This window comes from Danio aesculapii, chromosome 6, assembly GCF_903798145.1.
Source record: "Danio aesculapii chromosome 6, fDanAes4.1, whole genome shotgun sequence".
Classification (NCBI taxonomy): Eukaryota; Metazoa; Chordata; class Actinopteri; order Cypriniformes; family Danionidae; genus Danio; species Danio aesculapii.
In genome coordinates, this window is record NC_079440.1 from 54,113,539 (window position 1) to 54,131,125 (window position 17,587).

A 17,587-nucleotide genomic window follows, 5' to 3' on the forward strand; every position below is an offset into this window, starting at 1 on the left:
TTTTAATATTTTCTTTTGAGTACAACTGTTTCCAAGGAGTGAATGTGTAAATAATTTATTTTAATTGTACTTATTTATTTTATTAATGCAGCAATAAATCAGCATATTATAACTATTTCTCAAATTGACACTAAAGACTGGAAAAGGAAAGATGCTGATAATGTAACAATTTTTGAATATATAATAAAATATATATTATATATATATATATATATATATATATATATATATATATATATATATATATATATATATATATATATATATATATATATATATATATATATAAATAAAAATTTGTGAATATATAAAACCCAACAGTCAACATTATTAAATGAAATGAGTGTAGTTAACTCTAAATTGACTGAAAGATAATTCTACTCATTTGAAAAGAGTTTTTGATTCAGTGTTGAAGGTAATGAGTTAATTAAATAACTCATCACTAGGGCCAGATGGAATCTGCTGATGTTTTTTGCTATTTCTGCAAAGAATTTTGGTAAAAATCTGCAGATTTCAGCAGAATTATTTTGGGAATATCATAACTAAAATCTTAATATGTGTAATAAAAAAATAATATCTTTTTAACTTTTATTTAATGTTTAAAATGCAAATCCAATTAGATTCACTTCATCTGCTAAACAAAGCAAGTCTCTCATATAATATCTCTACTAAAAGACAGAAAATATTACTGTACAAACTGCATTGTACATAAATCAGATTAACATTTTCATATTAGTCAATAATATTACTGTAATTTATAAAAAAAATTGAATAAATATAGATTTACACACATTTACTCAAGTAAATAAACCGAATTAATGATGGGCTAAAAATCTGTGGAATTCTGTGCGCGCAGATTCCGTGTGGGCCTACTCATCACTTCAACTTAAATGGAGTGAGTTCACAGTACTCATATAGATTAGCTTTTTAACTCAAATGGTTTGTAGCAATTGTTTTCCTCGAACGGTTTGAGTTGCCTTAACTTATTGGGTTTTCCTTTGCTCAAATTGCTTCCTTTGCTTAGGTGATGCAGTAGAACAATTTGCACACAAATACAAATAAAAAAAATGTAATTGAAGATAACTAGACTTAATAGCAAACAAAGCATGCTCAGATTTGTCATTCATTCTTAAATTAAATGCATATGAATATTTAAACTAACCAGGATCTAGCTATTCCCACAACATAAGGGTTTTCTTTCAAGTGTTTGCTGGGGAATTGGCTCTAAAAGAGGCATAAATTTACAATAACATTCCAAAGTTGGGCTAAAGTATTTATGCATGTTTCTAAAAACACATCAAATCTGAGACAAATCAGAGATGTGAGAGATGAACTGCTGAAGCTCCAGCAGCTCTGAAGCCTCTCAGGAGTGGAGATGTTTTTTTTTTCTTCAGGTTTGCTGTAAGAGTGTGAGATGGACGTTTCACCCAGGAGAGCCGTGTTAAGTTTAATCCCACTCTGCAAGGCCCCAGAGCAGCTGCTCACACAAAATCATTCACATTATGTTTGACATTTCTCATCAGCCTCTTGCTGGAAAACCACAGGACGCCCTTATAGATTTACTCAAGTTATTTATTAATTATCCTGTGCTTTCACAGGCGTCTCCTCAAAGAACATCTTTGGCTTTAACACAAAGGCACTGGACATTCTGTGGTACAAGATGATGTGTATTTCTACTACTTCAGGAATAAAACATCAAATGCATTTTCAGATCTCAACTTTTAACTTCACTCTTCAAAGAATAGTTCACCCCAAAATGAAAATGTACTCACTGTTTACTCTCCATCAAGCGGTTCCAAACCTTTATGACTTTCTATTTCTGTTGAATACAAAAGAAAGTTACTTTGAAGAATGTTTGAAATCAGTAAGCATTGACTTCTTGCTGCCCAAGTCTGGAACTTAAATAATTTTTGTAGAGGTGCTGTGCAGCTTGGACCAGTCATCAACAGTTCACACTGACCCAGCTCAATATAATAATAATAATAATAATAATAAAGTTTGACAGAAGCAAGGACACACATAATGGTCCATTCACCTGGTGCACTATAATAAATACGTTTTCAATAGAAAAAAAATAATTTTTGGTCTTTTATAAGGGCTTGACGTTTTTTGAACAGAAAAAAACATAATTACAGCACAATAAAGAGAGTGGAAAATCAGGTTTTTGGTTGAACAGTAATTAAAAAAGAAGTAATTAAAACAACTCTGACATTTTTTTTGTGTTATATTCAACAGAAGAAACTCCTCTTGGAACCTTAAGTATTAGTGTGCAAATAAAGAATCTTTGTTTTAAAAATTGTACAAAATAAATTAAGCTGCGATGTTGTGTAATTGATAGTCAAATTAACTGTTATTGAAAACATTGGCTTGTTTTGTTGCTGTTATGTGTTTTACAAATTAAGTTTAATAGTAAATGTATAAGGCTACAGTAAAACTGAGAACTGGTAACATATAACACCGTGAATTTGAGAAATGCCTCACGGATTAACGTTAACATTCTGAATTTACACCAAAGTACTCTACACAGTGTCACGACTGATAGCGGCTCTCAATAAAGCAACTAACGTTACACACAAGCGTTACATCTTGAGCTAGCAGAATTTGAGATTGATATGGAATAAGCATATACCTAAATGTTAAAAATGTACTTAACGTTACTCTGAAAGTCATCGCAGCTTATTTGTGCCTCGGCTCGCCCAGCAATGGGGGCTTCACGTTACAGTTAACGTTACACTGACGGAAAAAAACGTTAACTTAAAGCAGATAGTTTCTTTCATCATAAAGGAATAATTTAATAATAATAAATAGTAACTTAAAGTCCCCAGAGAGATCAGTATGGTCAAAAGAAAAGGTTAGACGTCAATATTTCTGGCGCAAAGTCACAGTTTTTCCTCTCACATATTAACATTAATGTACGTTATGTAATTAACGTTAAAGTGTCCGAGCTAACGACAGGCTATGATGTATCAGCATGCTGTTCGTTTTTATGTCGAAATTACTGAGACTTGCACTTGGTTAAATTTAAACATGATTCAATAAATATAGAATTCAGTACTCACCATAACTTTTATGAAGGGAAATTCGCATAGATATTGGTTTTATTTTTGTATATATCTATGGGAAATCCGTCTGAATATGATGTTTCGTCGGATCTCCGCCGTTGTAGCGCTGGAATTTGAATATGCGCCGGCTCGCTCAGCCGCCACGCCTGCCAGGTGCATGTTGCTAGATCGGATATGGATGCGGCCGGAAGTTAACGAGAATTATTTATAATATTTATTAAATTTCCCAGTTACTGTATTTTATTAACGTCTACCCCCAACCCTAAACTTAACCGTTACAGTAAGGTAAAAACAGTGGTTGTACCGAGTATTATTTGTTATCTATATAAATTACCCAATAAATTGTATTTTAACGCCTACCCCACCTCAACCCTAGACCCAACCGTCACAGACTGAAAAAAAAAATTTATTATTGTTATACAGCGTCATAAAAAAATGCTATCATAATTGATGTGCACCAACTCCAGATGTCAACCAACTGCTCTCACGCGCATGCATAGTTTTTTGCTTTAAGGTTTGTTGTTGGCTAAGCACAACTATTTCACTTCTGTTTGATAAATTGGCTGAGCCCAGTTTAATACATTTGGTATTTTTAATTTTAACTTCAGACCATGAGCTAAAATTACTATAGTGGATTTGCTTGTATGAGGGTATATGCACAAGGACTTTTAACTTTAGCCAGCCAGCCGCAGCGCTTCCGGTAAACTGTCTTTCTATTATAAAATCGGCACGTTTTAAAAATCTGTGATCTTCACTGCCTGATAAATATACAATAAGTGGGTCTCAGACCGGACAAGAAGTACTGCATTAAATTACATTTTCCCCCACCACGTCTTTAAAATATGAGTTTATTTTACCTCAGTATATTCAATGGCACTCACCTGTTGATCCTGATGTCTTTCATCTCGCTTTACGCTCGAACAACTAAATGAATGCTTAAGTCTATACAACTGAATGTATTTTGATAACATTACAACATCTATGCTGTAAAAGGAACCTTGTGAAATTGAAAATAGTCACATTAAACTTTCACCGGAAGGCTGAAAAACACTAGCTGAGCATATACCCAAAAAGTAACATTTTTTACAGTGTAAAAAGACAATTTCTCAAATAAATACATGCATGTTTAGATATTTATTTACAAAAACAGAATATATACACATTTTAATGCAATAAATTGCCATTAATATTCGATGGCACTATTTTTTAAATTAATTTAAACACAGGTCAAAATGATTTGTTCCATTTCTCAGATGAATATTTCCAAGATAAAGCATCCCTGTTCATTTTTATCACATTATATTTCTATTACTGAATTTTGATTTCAGACTTAGATTATGGGTTTAAAAAAAGCTTACTGTCTTGAGCTTTGACTGTAATTATAATGCAAAAACTGACACTTCTAACCTTCCATCATTTCAAAATAGAGTGTGGAAACTATTTATTTTCACTCTTGTTTCCACCAGGTGGCACTAAACTGCCTTCATGTAACAGAATTAAAAGCTTTTTGCTTCGTCTACTTTTTCTTTATTGATTTATTCAAACGAATAACACCTTTCTGATTAATGTAATATGTTTTAGAAGCAATAAGTGGTTCAAGATTTAGATCATGTAAATATAACTCAGCATAACTTGAAATTATTTAACCTTATTGTATACATCTCTGGTCTGGCAAGTTCAGTATTTGAGCTTGCACTGAACACAATTTGATCCGTATGCAACAGAGCATTCTTAAAAAAATAATTTTAGGATTGTTGTTTATTTTACTTTCATGATCAGATCTAAAAATGTTTTCTACGAACAAACAAACAAACAAAAAAAAACACATTAACAGTTAAAGAAATTAAACTTCAAGAAAATTTGGCATCAGACATTGTTGATAAAAGAAAAGAAAAAGAGAGATCAAGAGGCAGAAATTGAATGTCTTTCTGTGAGAAAAAACAGCAGGAAGGAAACAGAACAAAAAATGGAAGTGAAAATACAAGAGAAATAGAGTGATAATGAACTGACAAGAAAAGGGGGGGAAAGAATTGTTGGAACTTTTAAAAGCTGAAACATAAACTTTACCAATGAACACATCTGTCATTTACTCTTTAAGCCCGTGTGTTCTTATTTCTAGTCCGGAACTTAAATAGTGTTTTTTGTTGGAGTGTTGTGCAGCATTCACCAGTCATTAACAGTTCACAGTGACCCAGCTCAATCAAGCTCAAAAATAATAACAGTACAAAGTTTGACAGACGCAAGGACACACATAATAGCCCATACAACTGCTGCACTATAATAAATAAGTCTTCAATAGAAAACATTTTCATTTTTGGTCCTTTTTTAGGGCTTGTGAATAGAGGGAAAAAAATAATAATTACAGCACAATAAAGGGTTTGGAACATCATGTTTTTGAGTGAACAGTTCTTTTTCAGCCAGGGTTTTCAAAATAAGTCATTTTAAAATAGTAATTAAAAAAAATCTTATTAAAAATCATCAAACACTTGAAAATAAAATTTTAAATGCATATTAAATATATATAATAATTGAATATAAATTAAAATATATCAAATTTAACATTACATTTAATTAAAATTCAAATGTGTAATTAAATAAATTATTATTTTATTATTAATATATGAAAATTGCTAAAACATTGCTGAATAAAAGGTTGATTCACTGTTTCGGATTCATTTAATGAACAATAATGATACATAATGAACAATGTTCATTCTTAGTCAGGCATACATCACATTAGGATCAAAACTGCATTTGTGTCCCATTTTACATGCACAACAGAAAACAGAACCATTCTTTACTCATCAAGAACTGACAGAGTTTCTGCAGGTTTTATCAAGTCAAACTGAAGACTTTAAGACCATTTTAAGACCATAATGAATGAAATTTCAGACTTACACAAGGCTAAACGCTAAAGATTTTTTTTAATGGGCAAGTTTAAACCTTAAAAAAACATTTTAAATCAAATTTTATTGTAATGAAGATAATTATCCCATATGTAAATAGAGGTAGTAAATAAACGTTTCCTAAAGCTTTTATTGAAATATACTGTAGTGATTGTATGGGTGTTGGCCCTATTGGGTAGCTTTACATGGACATACAAAAATTAAGACCCGTTTAAAATGATTTAAGAAATACAACACAATATTTATGTGGAGTTGAGACTTTTTAAGTCCTAATATTCGGTTACTGACATTTAAGACTTTAGGACTCAGCAGATACCCTGACTGATTATGAAAAATGCATGTAAAATAAACAGGAAAGACATCACAAATGCTCGGTTGAACTTCAGGTAAACTGCGAGATAATGTCTGAAAATCAGCAACTGCTGTTTAAGAGCCATGAAAAACAAACTTCACTGAATGAAACGTTCATCTTTACATCTTTCATTTAGATGTTTAAGTGACAAAGAACATATATGACATCTACAGGTCAAAATATGCAATATATGAATTAGATATGTACACAAAGACAGATGTATATTGTCCACAATCCACCTGAAAATATTGACATTTGCAAAGAAAGCTTTCGACAGCATGAATATATACAGTTAAAGTCAGAATGATTAGCCCTCCTGTCAATATTCTTTCAAATATTTGTCAAATGATGATTTACAGAGCAAGGAAATTTTCACAGTATTTCCTATAGTTTTTCTTTTAGAGAAAGTCTTATTTGCTTTATTTCAGCTAGAATAAAAACTGTTTTTAATTTTTGCAGAACCATTTTAAGGTCAAAAATATTCAGGGTTTCTGCAGGTTTCACCAAGTTAAATTCAGCACGTTAAGACTTTAAGACCATTATTAATGAGATTTTAGACTCAAAGGGCTAAATGCTAAGGAATTTTTTCAAAAGGCCCAGATGGAAAGACTTTATTTGCCCTTTTATTAAATGCATAATAATTTAATAATACCATAATAAAGGATATACAAGATATTTCTTAGCTAAATATTTAAAATATTGTGAAAAAACAATCAAACTCTACTTGTTCCAACATAAACTTTGATTAAAATAAAAAAATGAATGTTTAAAAAATATATATATATATTAGTCAGCTTAGAATTATAAGGTTCTATCTGACATTTCTGTCAAAATAGAGTCATTGACATATTCTTCTTAAATGCCAACTTATTTACATTATGGGATGTTTTTTTTTTTAAAGTAGTTTACATTTTAGGACTTTATTTAAAAAACAAATGTTGTTACACACATACTGTTTGCTATATGGAATGCAAAAACTTTGAAGCTCTGTATCTCAAAATCATTCAGAACGCAGATAGAACCTTATAACTCCAAGGTGACGAGATACCTACCTACCTACCTACCTACACATACACATATACATATATATATATATATATATATATATATATATATATATATATATATATATATATATATATATATATATATATATATATATATATATATAAACACAGAACCGCTGTCCTCAGCAGTAAATACATGGAGCACTTTTAAACATATGTTATTACAAGAAAAAATATTAAACCATTTTGGTAAATGGAGTTAAAAATGACCTCTTTAAAAAAAAAAAAGTTTAAAGTTTTATGTTTTATTGAGATGGATTTTTGGTGATTCTATGGGTTGTATAGGCAAGATTGGATAGCTATACATGAACAAAGGAAAATTAAAACCCATTTTAAAAAAAGATTTAATACCTACAACACAACATTTCAGTTCATCTTAGACTTTTTAAAGGCCTAAAATTTTGATTTTGAGATTTAGGACATTAAGACTTTAAGACCCCGCAGAAACCCTGATTATTAGCCCACTTTTAGCCTTTTTTTTTAATTGTCTACAGAACAAACCACTGTTATACCACGTTTGGCCAGTGGAGAAATGGTCGTGCCCAACTGAGTCTGGTTTCTCTCGAGGTTTTTTAATACTTCACTTTCGCCAATTGGTGAAGTTTTTTCCTCGCCGCTGTCACCACTGGCTTGCATAGTTCGGGATCTGTAGAGCTGCGCATCGTTGGATTTGCTCTTCAGTGTTTGGACTCTCAGTAGTGATTATTAAACCACACTGAACTGAGCTAAACTGAACTTAAACACTGAAAACTGAACTGAATTTACTATGATCTTCTATGTGAAGCTGCTTTGACACAATCTACATTGTAAAAGCGCTATACAAATAAAGGTGAATTGAATTGAAATACAATGACTTGCCTAGTTAACCTAGTTAAGCCTTTAAATGTCTCTTTATGCTGAATACTAGAATCTTGAAAAATGTCTAGTAAAATATTATGTACGGTCATGACGAAGATAAATTTAGTTATTAAAAATGAGTTATTAAAACTATTATGTTTAGAAATGTGTTAAAAAAAAATCTCTCAATGAAACAGATATTGGGGAATAAATTATATAGGAGGGCTAATAATTCTGACTTGAGCTATATATGTGATCAAAATTATTGGCACCCTTGGCAAATACAAACTTTTAAATGCTCTTTTATTTAAAACAAATCTGTTTCACAAACCCTCACATTTCATAGAAATGAAAGGACAATCAATCCTATTTTTGTCCACAGCCTTCTTTGCTCACATTTCCCAAGGGTGCTGATCATTTTGACAGTGGAAGTAATGAATGAAAGCACTAACTGTGCTGTTGAGCGTCTCTGCTGATCTTGTGTTTGAGATGCTGGATTTTGAGAGAATAATACTCCTCCTGAAGCTGCAGGACTCGCTCTTGTCTGCGCAGCACTGACGTCTGCAGATCGCTCTGTCCTGATGTCTGTGTGGCCGCAGGTGTAAGCGTCTCTGTGGGCTTTGATTGGCTGTCGTTTACATGGTTTGCAGGCTGAGAGTCCAGCACAGGGGCAATCGGAGCTGTTATGACGTATTTCTCCTCTTCCTCCTCTTCGTCATCCTCATGCGAGATCACACTCTCATTCTCCGTTTCGGCTCTGAAAAGAATGCAAAATGGCATGTTATGAAAACATGAGAAATTCTGTCAGGTTTGCAAACAGACTTCTGTTTTGCTGTGGAGCATCGGATCACATATTCTGTTCCCTTTTACTGAATAAGTTTCCCCTGAAATAGAAAATATTAAGAGGGAAAATGTAAAATTTTAGAGGGAAAATAACCATTATTTCAGATTAGCAGAGCACATTATATCCTTTCTGCATAAATATCGCAATATGTCTATCCGCAGCAGTCACATCGCAAGTTATGCAATGTTGAGTGGGGATTATAGCTGACCAGAAACCACAGGTGAATGCGTATGAGATTTATGAAGTCACTCTAGAATTGAACCACAATAGAGTGAAAGTTTGTGATTGCGTGAGCATTTAAAGATTAAGTTTAAAGCATTTAGGCACAAAGAATTCTACAATTTCTAACTAATAAAGAATAATTTTATTGGATTATTTAAATGAAGACTATGCAGTGTTATTTTACATTTAATTATTAAATGCATCTACATGAAAACTGTTAAGGGGGTCACACACCGGATGCGCCGCATCGCACCACGCAGTCCCATGTATTTTAGAGTTCTAAACATAGATTTCTATAATACACACACTGCTGCCGCAAGTCGGTAGCCGTCCACGGCGCCCAGCAACAACTCAGGACACGGTTCATATTTCTGCCGCACCACTGAGTGCCATCTAAAAAGTTTCATTTTAAATAGTGTGCGAATGTGCGCATCTGGTGTGCGATACTTTCAACTGTCATGTGCGCGCCGTGTCGTGGCACATCCGGTGTGCGACGCACTTTAGACTCTACAGAAAACCTTTAAGCACTGTTTGTTTTACTTAATCTTTGCTTCATTGTGTTTATTTATGACTGTAGTTTGTTTATTATATGTATATAATAAATAATATAAAAAAAGCTTATAGGCCTATATATGATTCACTCACCTACAAAATAAACTCTTATATAAAATCATGCCAATCAATCTAAATGAATGACTTTCCAATTAAAGTTACCAGAGTCATTTGGTGAAACTGTTTTCATATCACAGTCTGCATGTATATGTATGTATATGTATGTATGCATGCATGCATACAAATATAAAAATTAAAAAAAACTATCACAGAGAAGCTCCATTTAATATTTATAACTGACCACCAATACCCAAAGACCTGTTCTTGCACAATGGACAGAGATGTCTGATAATCTTGTTTTTGGAAAATTAACATAATCAGAGGTAAAGCAGAAACTTTAATTAAAAAAATCCCTTTTATTCATTTGGTGAATGGGTAGCTAAAAATCATCAAGTCTTTATTAAGACGACTAATTTAAAATTCAATGTAATGTCTTTTTTATTATTATTTTTTATACACACATCTGTCAATTTTGATGCATGTATTTATTATATTAATTTAATGTTTTTTAGTACAGTGTGGTATTTTAATTCACACCTATTTTTAATGTTTTTTTTGTTTAAAAATGTTGAGGTGGGAAAGTACATTCTGAAATATTATCTAAAAGTTAATATTCCATACTGTTCACTTGGGTTTTATAATATAAAGTCAATAAAAACAATGTTTCAGCAGCAAAACAACATTTTAAAATCATTTCTGAAGGTCCATACTGGAGTAACGATGCTGAATTATGTAGATGTAGTCACTGTGAGCAGCTTGATTCTGAATGGTTAAACATTTTGCGTGACGGTACAGGCATTATACTCAGGTTACTGATGTGCTCCATTTTAATCGATTCCTAATTTCCCTTACATGATCATTAAGGGAATTATATCATAATTAAAAACAGTTGTCTAAAAGATTATGCACTTTATAAAGTGAGTGATTTCATTTCAATGAAACATATAATGCATGATCTGTTTTTTTTATGCTCGCTTGCGCCCTCTTGTGGGGATATTTCAGACTATACAGTACTTTTTCCTTGTCTGTTTTTTTTTTTATTGTGTTTCGAATAAAATTTATTTCTCATTTATAAGAAATAAATTTGAATTTGGGTTCAGTCAAATTGACAGCCCTAGTGGAAACAAGGCATTAGAAGCATAACAGGACACATGTGATGATTAAAAATGGAGCTGAGGTGCTTCTGCAGGTTTTATCACGTCAAATTCAAGACTTTTAAAGACCCTTTTAAGACCATTACGAATGAAATTTTAGACTTCTACTGAGCTTTTTTTGTAATGATTCAGTTGGGTCAATGTAATTTGTTTTTGCTTGCAACAAAAAAATATTTAAAAATAAAATCTAAATGTTTCTTAGCCACACATTTTAATGTCATTTTTTTCAACTTTTTTTTAGTAAACACATTTCTGTTATAAAAATGTAACTTTCATGCCTATTTATAAATATTATGTCCACTCCCTTACCTCCGGGAAGTTTTTGTATAAATGAAAGATTATGTAAAAGATATATTGTAATTAGGAATTGTGTTATTGTTTATAGCTTTCTTCTCCTGGTTTGCTGTAAAAATGTCTAACAGCTGTTGTGATTGTATATCTTTACAATAATAAAAAACAGTTTTATTTAAATGGACTGTTAGTAACTGGATGTGTGTTGGCCCAATTGGGTAGCTTTATTTGGACAGAGGAACATTTTAAAATGATTTAAGACCTACAACACAATATTTCAGTGAATTTAAGACTTAAGGCCTAAAATTAAGAGTTTTTAAGATCTCGTGGACACCCTGAAACCAGGACAACAGAAGTGTGTGGTCTTACTCTGGCGAGGTGTACGGTGCCATGTAACTGGTGCTGGGAAATGTAGATGGTCCTTGATTGTGGTGAGCAGGCCTGCTGTAAGATGGAAGTGAAGGCAGAGAGGTAGATGAGGACGAGCGATGAATAAACTCCTTTAAGAGGTTTCCTTGAAACTCCATCATCTCCTTCCACATGGTCATCAGACTGGCCCGTTCCTCCTTGTTTTCCTCTCTGGCGTCCCGTCGCCAACGCTCCTCAAACTCCCTCTGGTTCTGCACAAGCAGAGGCTCTTCATCGCGCACACGCTCCACAGACGAATGAGTTCTGGCCTTCTTCTTCACAGGCGGAGCGATACTAACTAAATATAAAACAACATTAAAAGTCAGTAATTAAACTTTGATGTTCAGGTCAGGCATGGATCTTACCTGACCTAAAATATTCTCTTTCATTTTTAGATTTTAAGTGTCCCTGATTTAACAACATCTGCTAGTTTTATATTGATTTGTCATTTATGGTCACATGAGTCACAAGTAAACATGAACTATTGACCTATTTTGTGTATAATGATTCAATCAATCAACCAATCAATAAATACATTAATAATAAAGCTTATAATTTAATCTAATGTAATTTAAAAAAAATATATTTTACAGCACTTATGATTTTTTTTAATCACTTTTGGTTTCTGACAACTTAAATCCAATGAGTAACCTTCAGTTAAACACACAACAGTCCCACTTTAAGCTACAAACAAGGTTTCTGCAAGTTTTTATAATGGTAAAAGACTTCTTATAGACCCAAAGAACAGAAAACAATATCTAAATGTTCTCCAAAATTGATTGATTAGAAATGATTATCTAAAATTGGGTTCAAAATGCACATTTTTCAAATATTAAAGCAATTTCCATAGCACAATAGCATACATTTGTTTTTGTTTTTAAGCATTAGGCTCAATTTTGTTCAGTGTCTCAGAAAACAAGGTTTAAATTTATTAATTTTGCATCTTAAGCGCATAGTATATGAGCAATTCTATGCAAATGTCAACCTTCCAATGAAAAAATTTTGTTTTTACCAAAATAGTGAAACCCTTTCTAAGTTGTTTGTGTATGCTTGTGTTTTACAGTACTGTAAAATACTCAAAAATGTCACTGTCAATGTTTTCAAACTATTCTATTCGATCTACCAGTCACACAAGTGCCAATTTCACATCTGTCACATCCCTAATGGGGGGGGGGTATGTTGTATACTGTAAACAGACTTTTTGGTCACATCCATAGCGCATGTTTATTTCCCCCATTTAAAATGAAAAACATGTTTACAGATTGATATTTTTATGATCTCATAACTCTGTGGTTATTTGTTTTGGAAAATATAAACAGATGTTTTAATGTAATGTTAAAATATACTTTCTATGTGAATTTATGTTTTGAGTTTTCACTGCTCACATCACATCCATAACACTGGAATAGCTCACATATTGAAATAAACAATGTGAAAATATATTGGAAAACACCCTTTTAAGGCCTTAGATTATAAAAAGGCAAATAAAACCTTTTGTAAAACAATTAAATGCATAATAATTAATAATAATAAAAATATTTGAATTATTATAACTGTTTTAAATCATTCGTTGAAAAGTACTTATAATAAATACAAAATAAATTTGCATTTTAAATTATAAATGCAAAATAATTATTTCAACATTGGAGATGATAAGAGGATACTAATGTACATTAAATATGCAAATTAGTGTTTGTTTTACAAACATTAAATACTGCATGTTAACAAAATATTGTAAACAAAATTGTTGAAATGTTCTATGCAGTACATGTGCTATGTAAATATATAGATCACACAGCCTCCCTTTGTTAAGACTTACAAAAAGGGAAATAATCTTTCTGGTAAATTTCCAGAAGTTTTCCACAGGAAATTACACAGAGGAATTTTGGCAATAATCCAAATTTGGAAACTCCACAGGAATTAACATGAATGTACATGCATCAATGTGAGCCACTTCTCAACAAACCATTCATCAGTCCTCCAATTCTAGAGCTGTCGAGAGGGTGAACACCGGAATCATCTTCACTTCTAATGTTAACAGAGAAACTCTTGCCGGCGGTTGCTTGCATTGAGCCCTGGTGAGACATCAGGCACTTGACTATATGTCGCTGCAACTTTGTGGCGTTCTTAACATACGGCTGCGCACAGTAATTGCAAATGTACACAGCCTTTCCTGAAACACATGCTGGGGTGAAATGTTTCCACACTTCAGACAGTGGACGTGGCATAGTTCTGTAGAATAAGATTAGAAGAGTGCTGGTAAAAAAATAACACACTAATTCAATGCCAAACACACATGTATAAATAGTTAGCTAAACATATTGTGGAATGGCACAGATGTTTTACAACAGATAGAGGAGGACTGAATAAGAATAGAGGAGCAACACTGAAATAAACTGAAATGAAACTGGCTAGCAAAAAGCAGAAGGAACAGTATGAAAATTGAGCTAACTAGCATGATAGCTAGCTTAAAGTTAGCTCATCTAGCTTATTTGCTGGCTAGCTAGCTATCAAATATACGTTTAGCCTAGTAAAATCATCAAAACTTACTTTGCTGGATATTGTCTTTATGCTGAAACGCAACAGTGTGGCTTCAGCAGTAGTGCTGAAGTGAGAAGTGTTCAAGAAAAGATCTGTGCTGTGTGAATGTGACGGAGAAAAGCCCTGTTGATGAGGAAGGTGTGGCCTAAAGAGCTGTGCACTCACTGGAGAGCTGTGTGCATGTGACTAGGGGATGCACAGGGGAGAAATTCCACTCACTTTGCACATACCTGTTGTTTTTACTGATATTTTATACTACAAGGTTTTTTTTCCCGAACTACTAAATTTCCTTATCACAGGGTAACTTGTAATTAGGTTTATTTCAATTAATTCCCATTTACTACCATATATTCCTGTTAATTACCATTGAAAGTTTCCAATTTTGGAAATTTCTGGAATTTTGCAACCACACATCATTGATTTGTTATTCTTCTACCAGTTTTTTTTTTTTTGTTTGTTTTTCAAATAAAGACTTTTAAACCACCCACTTTGGTTGAATTGTCTTTTTAAACCTAAATAAGATTTAATCAAAACATACATTTATATTCTATTATCTAATTCTAAAATTAAAATTTGTTGACTCCTCCAGCCATCCACACATCCAAAAAGCAGGGTTTCTGCTGGTTTCACAAAGTCAAATTTAGGACTTTAAGACCTTTTTAACACCATGAAGAATGAAATTTTAGACATACAATTTTTTTCTTTTTTAAATATTTCCCAGATGAAGTGAACAGAGCAATGAAATTTTCACAGTATGTCTGGTAATATTTTTTATTCTGGAGAAAGTCTTACTTGTTTTATTTTGGCTAGAATAAATTAAGGTCAATATTATAAGCCACTTTAAGCTATTTTCTTTTTCAATATTCTGCAGAACAAACCATCAGTATACAATAACTTGCCTAATTACCCTAACCTGCCTAATTAACCTGGTTTACCTAGTTAAGCCTTTAAATGTCACTTTAAGCTGTATAGAAGTGTCTTGAAAAATATCTAGTCAAATATTATTTACTGTCATCATGACAAAGATAAAATAAATCAGTTATTAGAAATGAGTTATTAAAACTATTATGTTTAGAAATGTGTTGAAAAAATCTGCTCTCCGTTAAACAGAAATTGGGGAAAAAAATAAACAGGGGGGCTAATAATTCAGGGGGTTTAATAATTCTGACTTCAACTATATATTACACAATTTTTGACATACTACTGCAACTGCATATGCTGTTTTAAATTGTAAAAAAGATCAGTGTTTTTAAAACTAACGAAGAGAGCAGAAGTCAATAATTAATTTTCATTATTCAGCCTGACATGTTTACAGCTCCAAAATATTATAAATGTTCCTCAAAATAAAATATATTGTGTTCAAAGGGGGGAAAGTTGTTTATTTTCTACCCAGACATTTAAAAATAACTTATTTAAGAGCAGCAATCACAATACTATCACCGTGAAACTTGATATTTTTATCCAAGGTTATCATAGCGTCAGAATCTTATACCAGCCCATGCCTACTTGTCACACTTTACAATAAAGTTTCAATAATGCTAACATAAACTAATTATGAACAATAAATGTTCTACATTTATTAATCATAGTTCAGCATTTGCTAATGCGTTATTAACATTCAAATACACGATTGTTAACATTAGTACACTTTATTTTCACTAACTAACGTTAACTAACCTAAATAAATACTGTATTGTTGTTAAACAATAGTTGTTTGCTCGTGTTAGCAAATACATTAACTAACATTAACTAATACAACCTTATTGTAAAGTGTTAACATTACCCATTTTGAGTTGTCTGAGGCATCACATCAACAAAAGTGATACCCGCTGTACGTGCAAGTGAAGTCATGTGACCATAATAGTACACTACATTACACTATAATGTACACTATGTAGTATATACTGTAATATTTATTATGCACCTTCTGTCAGGTCGTCGGTCTCCTCGTCATGACTGATGGACACCTCAATATCCGTGGATCTGCTCTCATTTCTGGCGTCTTCAATGGATGTACTTTGGGGCTCTTCGAGTTTCACTGTGTTATTATTGTTATTATGAAGTGCTGAAGTGTTCGTGGGTCTTCCGCTGCCCCAGATAGACTTGCAGAGATCATAGTAATTCCAGTACACTCTCCCGTGCCCGCTGTTTTTGTGGTGCTCGTGTATTTTCAGGAACTTCTGCTTGAGTGTTTTCAGCTTGGTTGTGACCTGCCGCTTGGTTCTGTGGATCCCCTGAGCCCGGAGGAGCCTCGAGATTTCGGCGTATATTAGCGAGTCGCGAACGGTCCCGCTGATTTGCCTGCTGATTTCTTCGTCCTGTCGGATGTACAGCAGAGCCCTGGTCTCGGTGTCCGTCCAGTTCCTCTCCACTGACATCTCCTCAAACATTTCGCGGCGTGGAAACCGCGAGGGATCTCGCAAAGCGTTCATTAATGCTAAAACACCCGTTGATTTTTTTTGACTCGCGCGTCACGCAGGCCTGCACGACGTACGCGCGTCATTCGTTTTGAACTTTGTGATTGGCTCAAACTGACGATGGCGGCCCTCTAGCGCCAGAAACCTAAAACCTCAGTGGCTAGCGCTGTCGCCTTACAGCAAGAAGGTCGCTGTTTCGAGTCCCGACTGGCTCAGTTGGCAGTCCAAACACTATAGGTGAATTGAATAAACTAAATTGACCGTACACTCTTAGAAAAAAAGGCACACGGTGGTACAAATAATGTTCCTTAAGGAACAGTTTTGTACCTTTGTAAAAGTTGTACATTATATAGTACAGAAAAGACCTCTTATACTGTTCTTTATCTTTTATGGTACAATTGAAATGAAGGTACACAATTGTTCTTATAAAAAGGTACATAAGTGATGGACAACCCCTTCTTTATTACAAAGACTGGAAAGGCAAAGTGATTTTATGAATAATTTCCATATTAAAACATAAATCTCATAAAGAAACTCATAAACATTACAAGAAACTGATAAACATTACTTATTAAGCTCTATCATACAAAACAACTGGTAAAATAAAAGTATATGTTATTGTAAACTAAACATTTAAGGCATTTTTAATAAACATTTGGTGAGCATTTTCTGATAAATACAGTTTCATTATTGAGATTTGCACCTTTTGGCGTTTGCTTTACACATGTGAGCTGGAAAAAGTCCTGCACATGCAAAGTGTCCATGCAGACATTTTAGTGTTGTAAAACTAATCAAACATTGTGCATATCTCGCTACAATACTTTTGAATAATTCTATTTCTATTTTAAAATTAAGTAAATTAAATGAACTGTTA

At 32.8% G+C, this 17,587-nt stretch overlaps 1 protein-coding gene across 1 annotated transcript; it reads right to left on the reverse strand.

Moving 5' to 3' along the window:
- Positions 1–7,505: 7,505 nt before the first annotated feature.
- si:dkey-6e2.2 (myb-like protein V) lies at positions 7,506–16,804 on the reverse strand. The gene is made up of 3 exons (XM_056460528.1): positions 16,221–16,804; positions 11,717–12,053; positions 7,506–8,981 (listed from the first exon to the last, which is right to left on the reverse strand). The coding sequence occupies exons 1-3, from the start codon at positions 16,726–16,728 to the stop codon at positions 8,672–8,674; spliced, it is 1,155 nt and encodes a 384-aa protein (XP_056316503.1). The 5' UTR covers positions 16,729–16,804; the 3' UTR covers positions 7,506–8,671.
- Between the last annotated feature and the right edge of the window lie 783 nt (positions 16,805–17,587).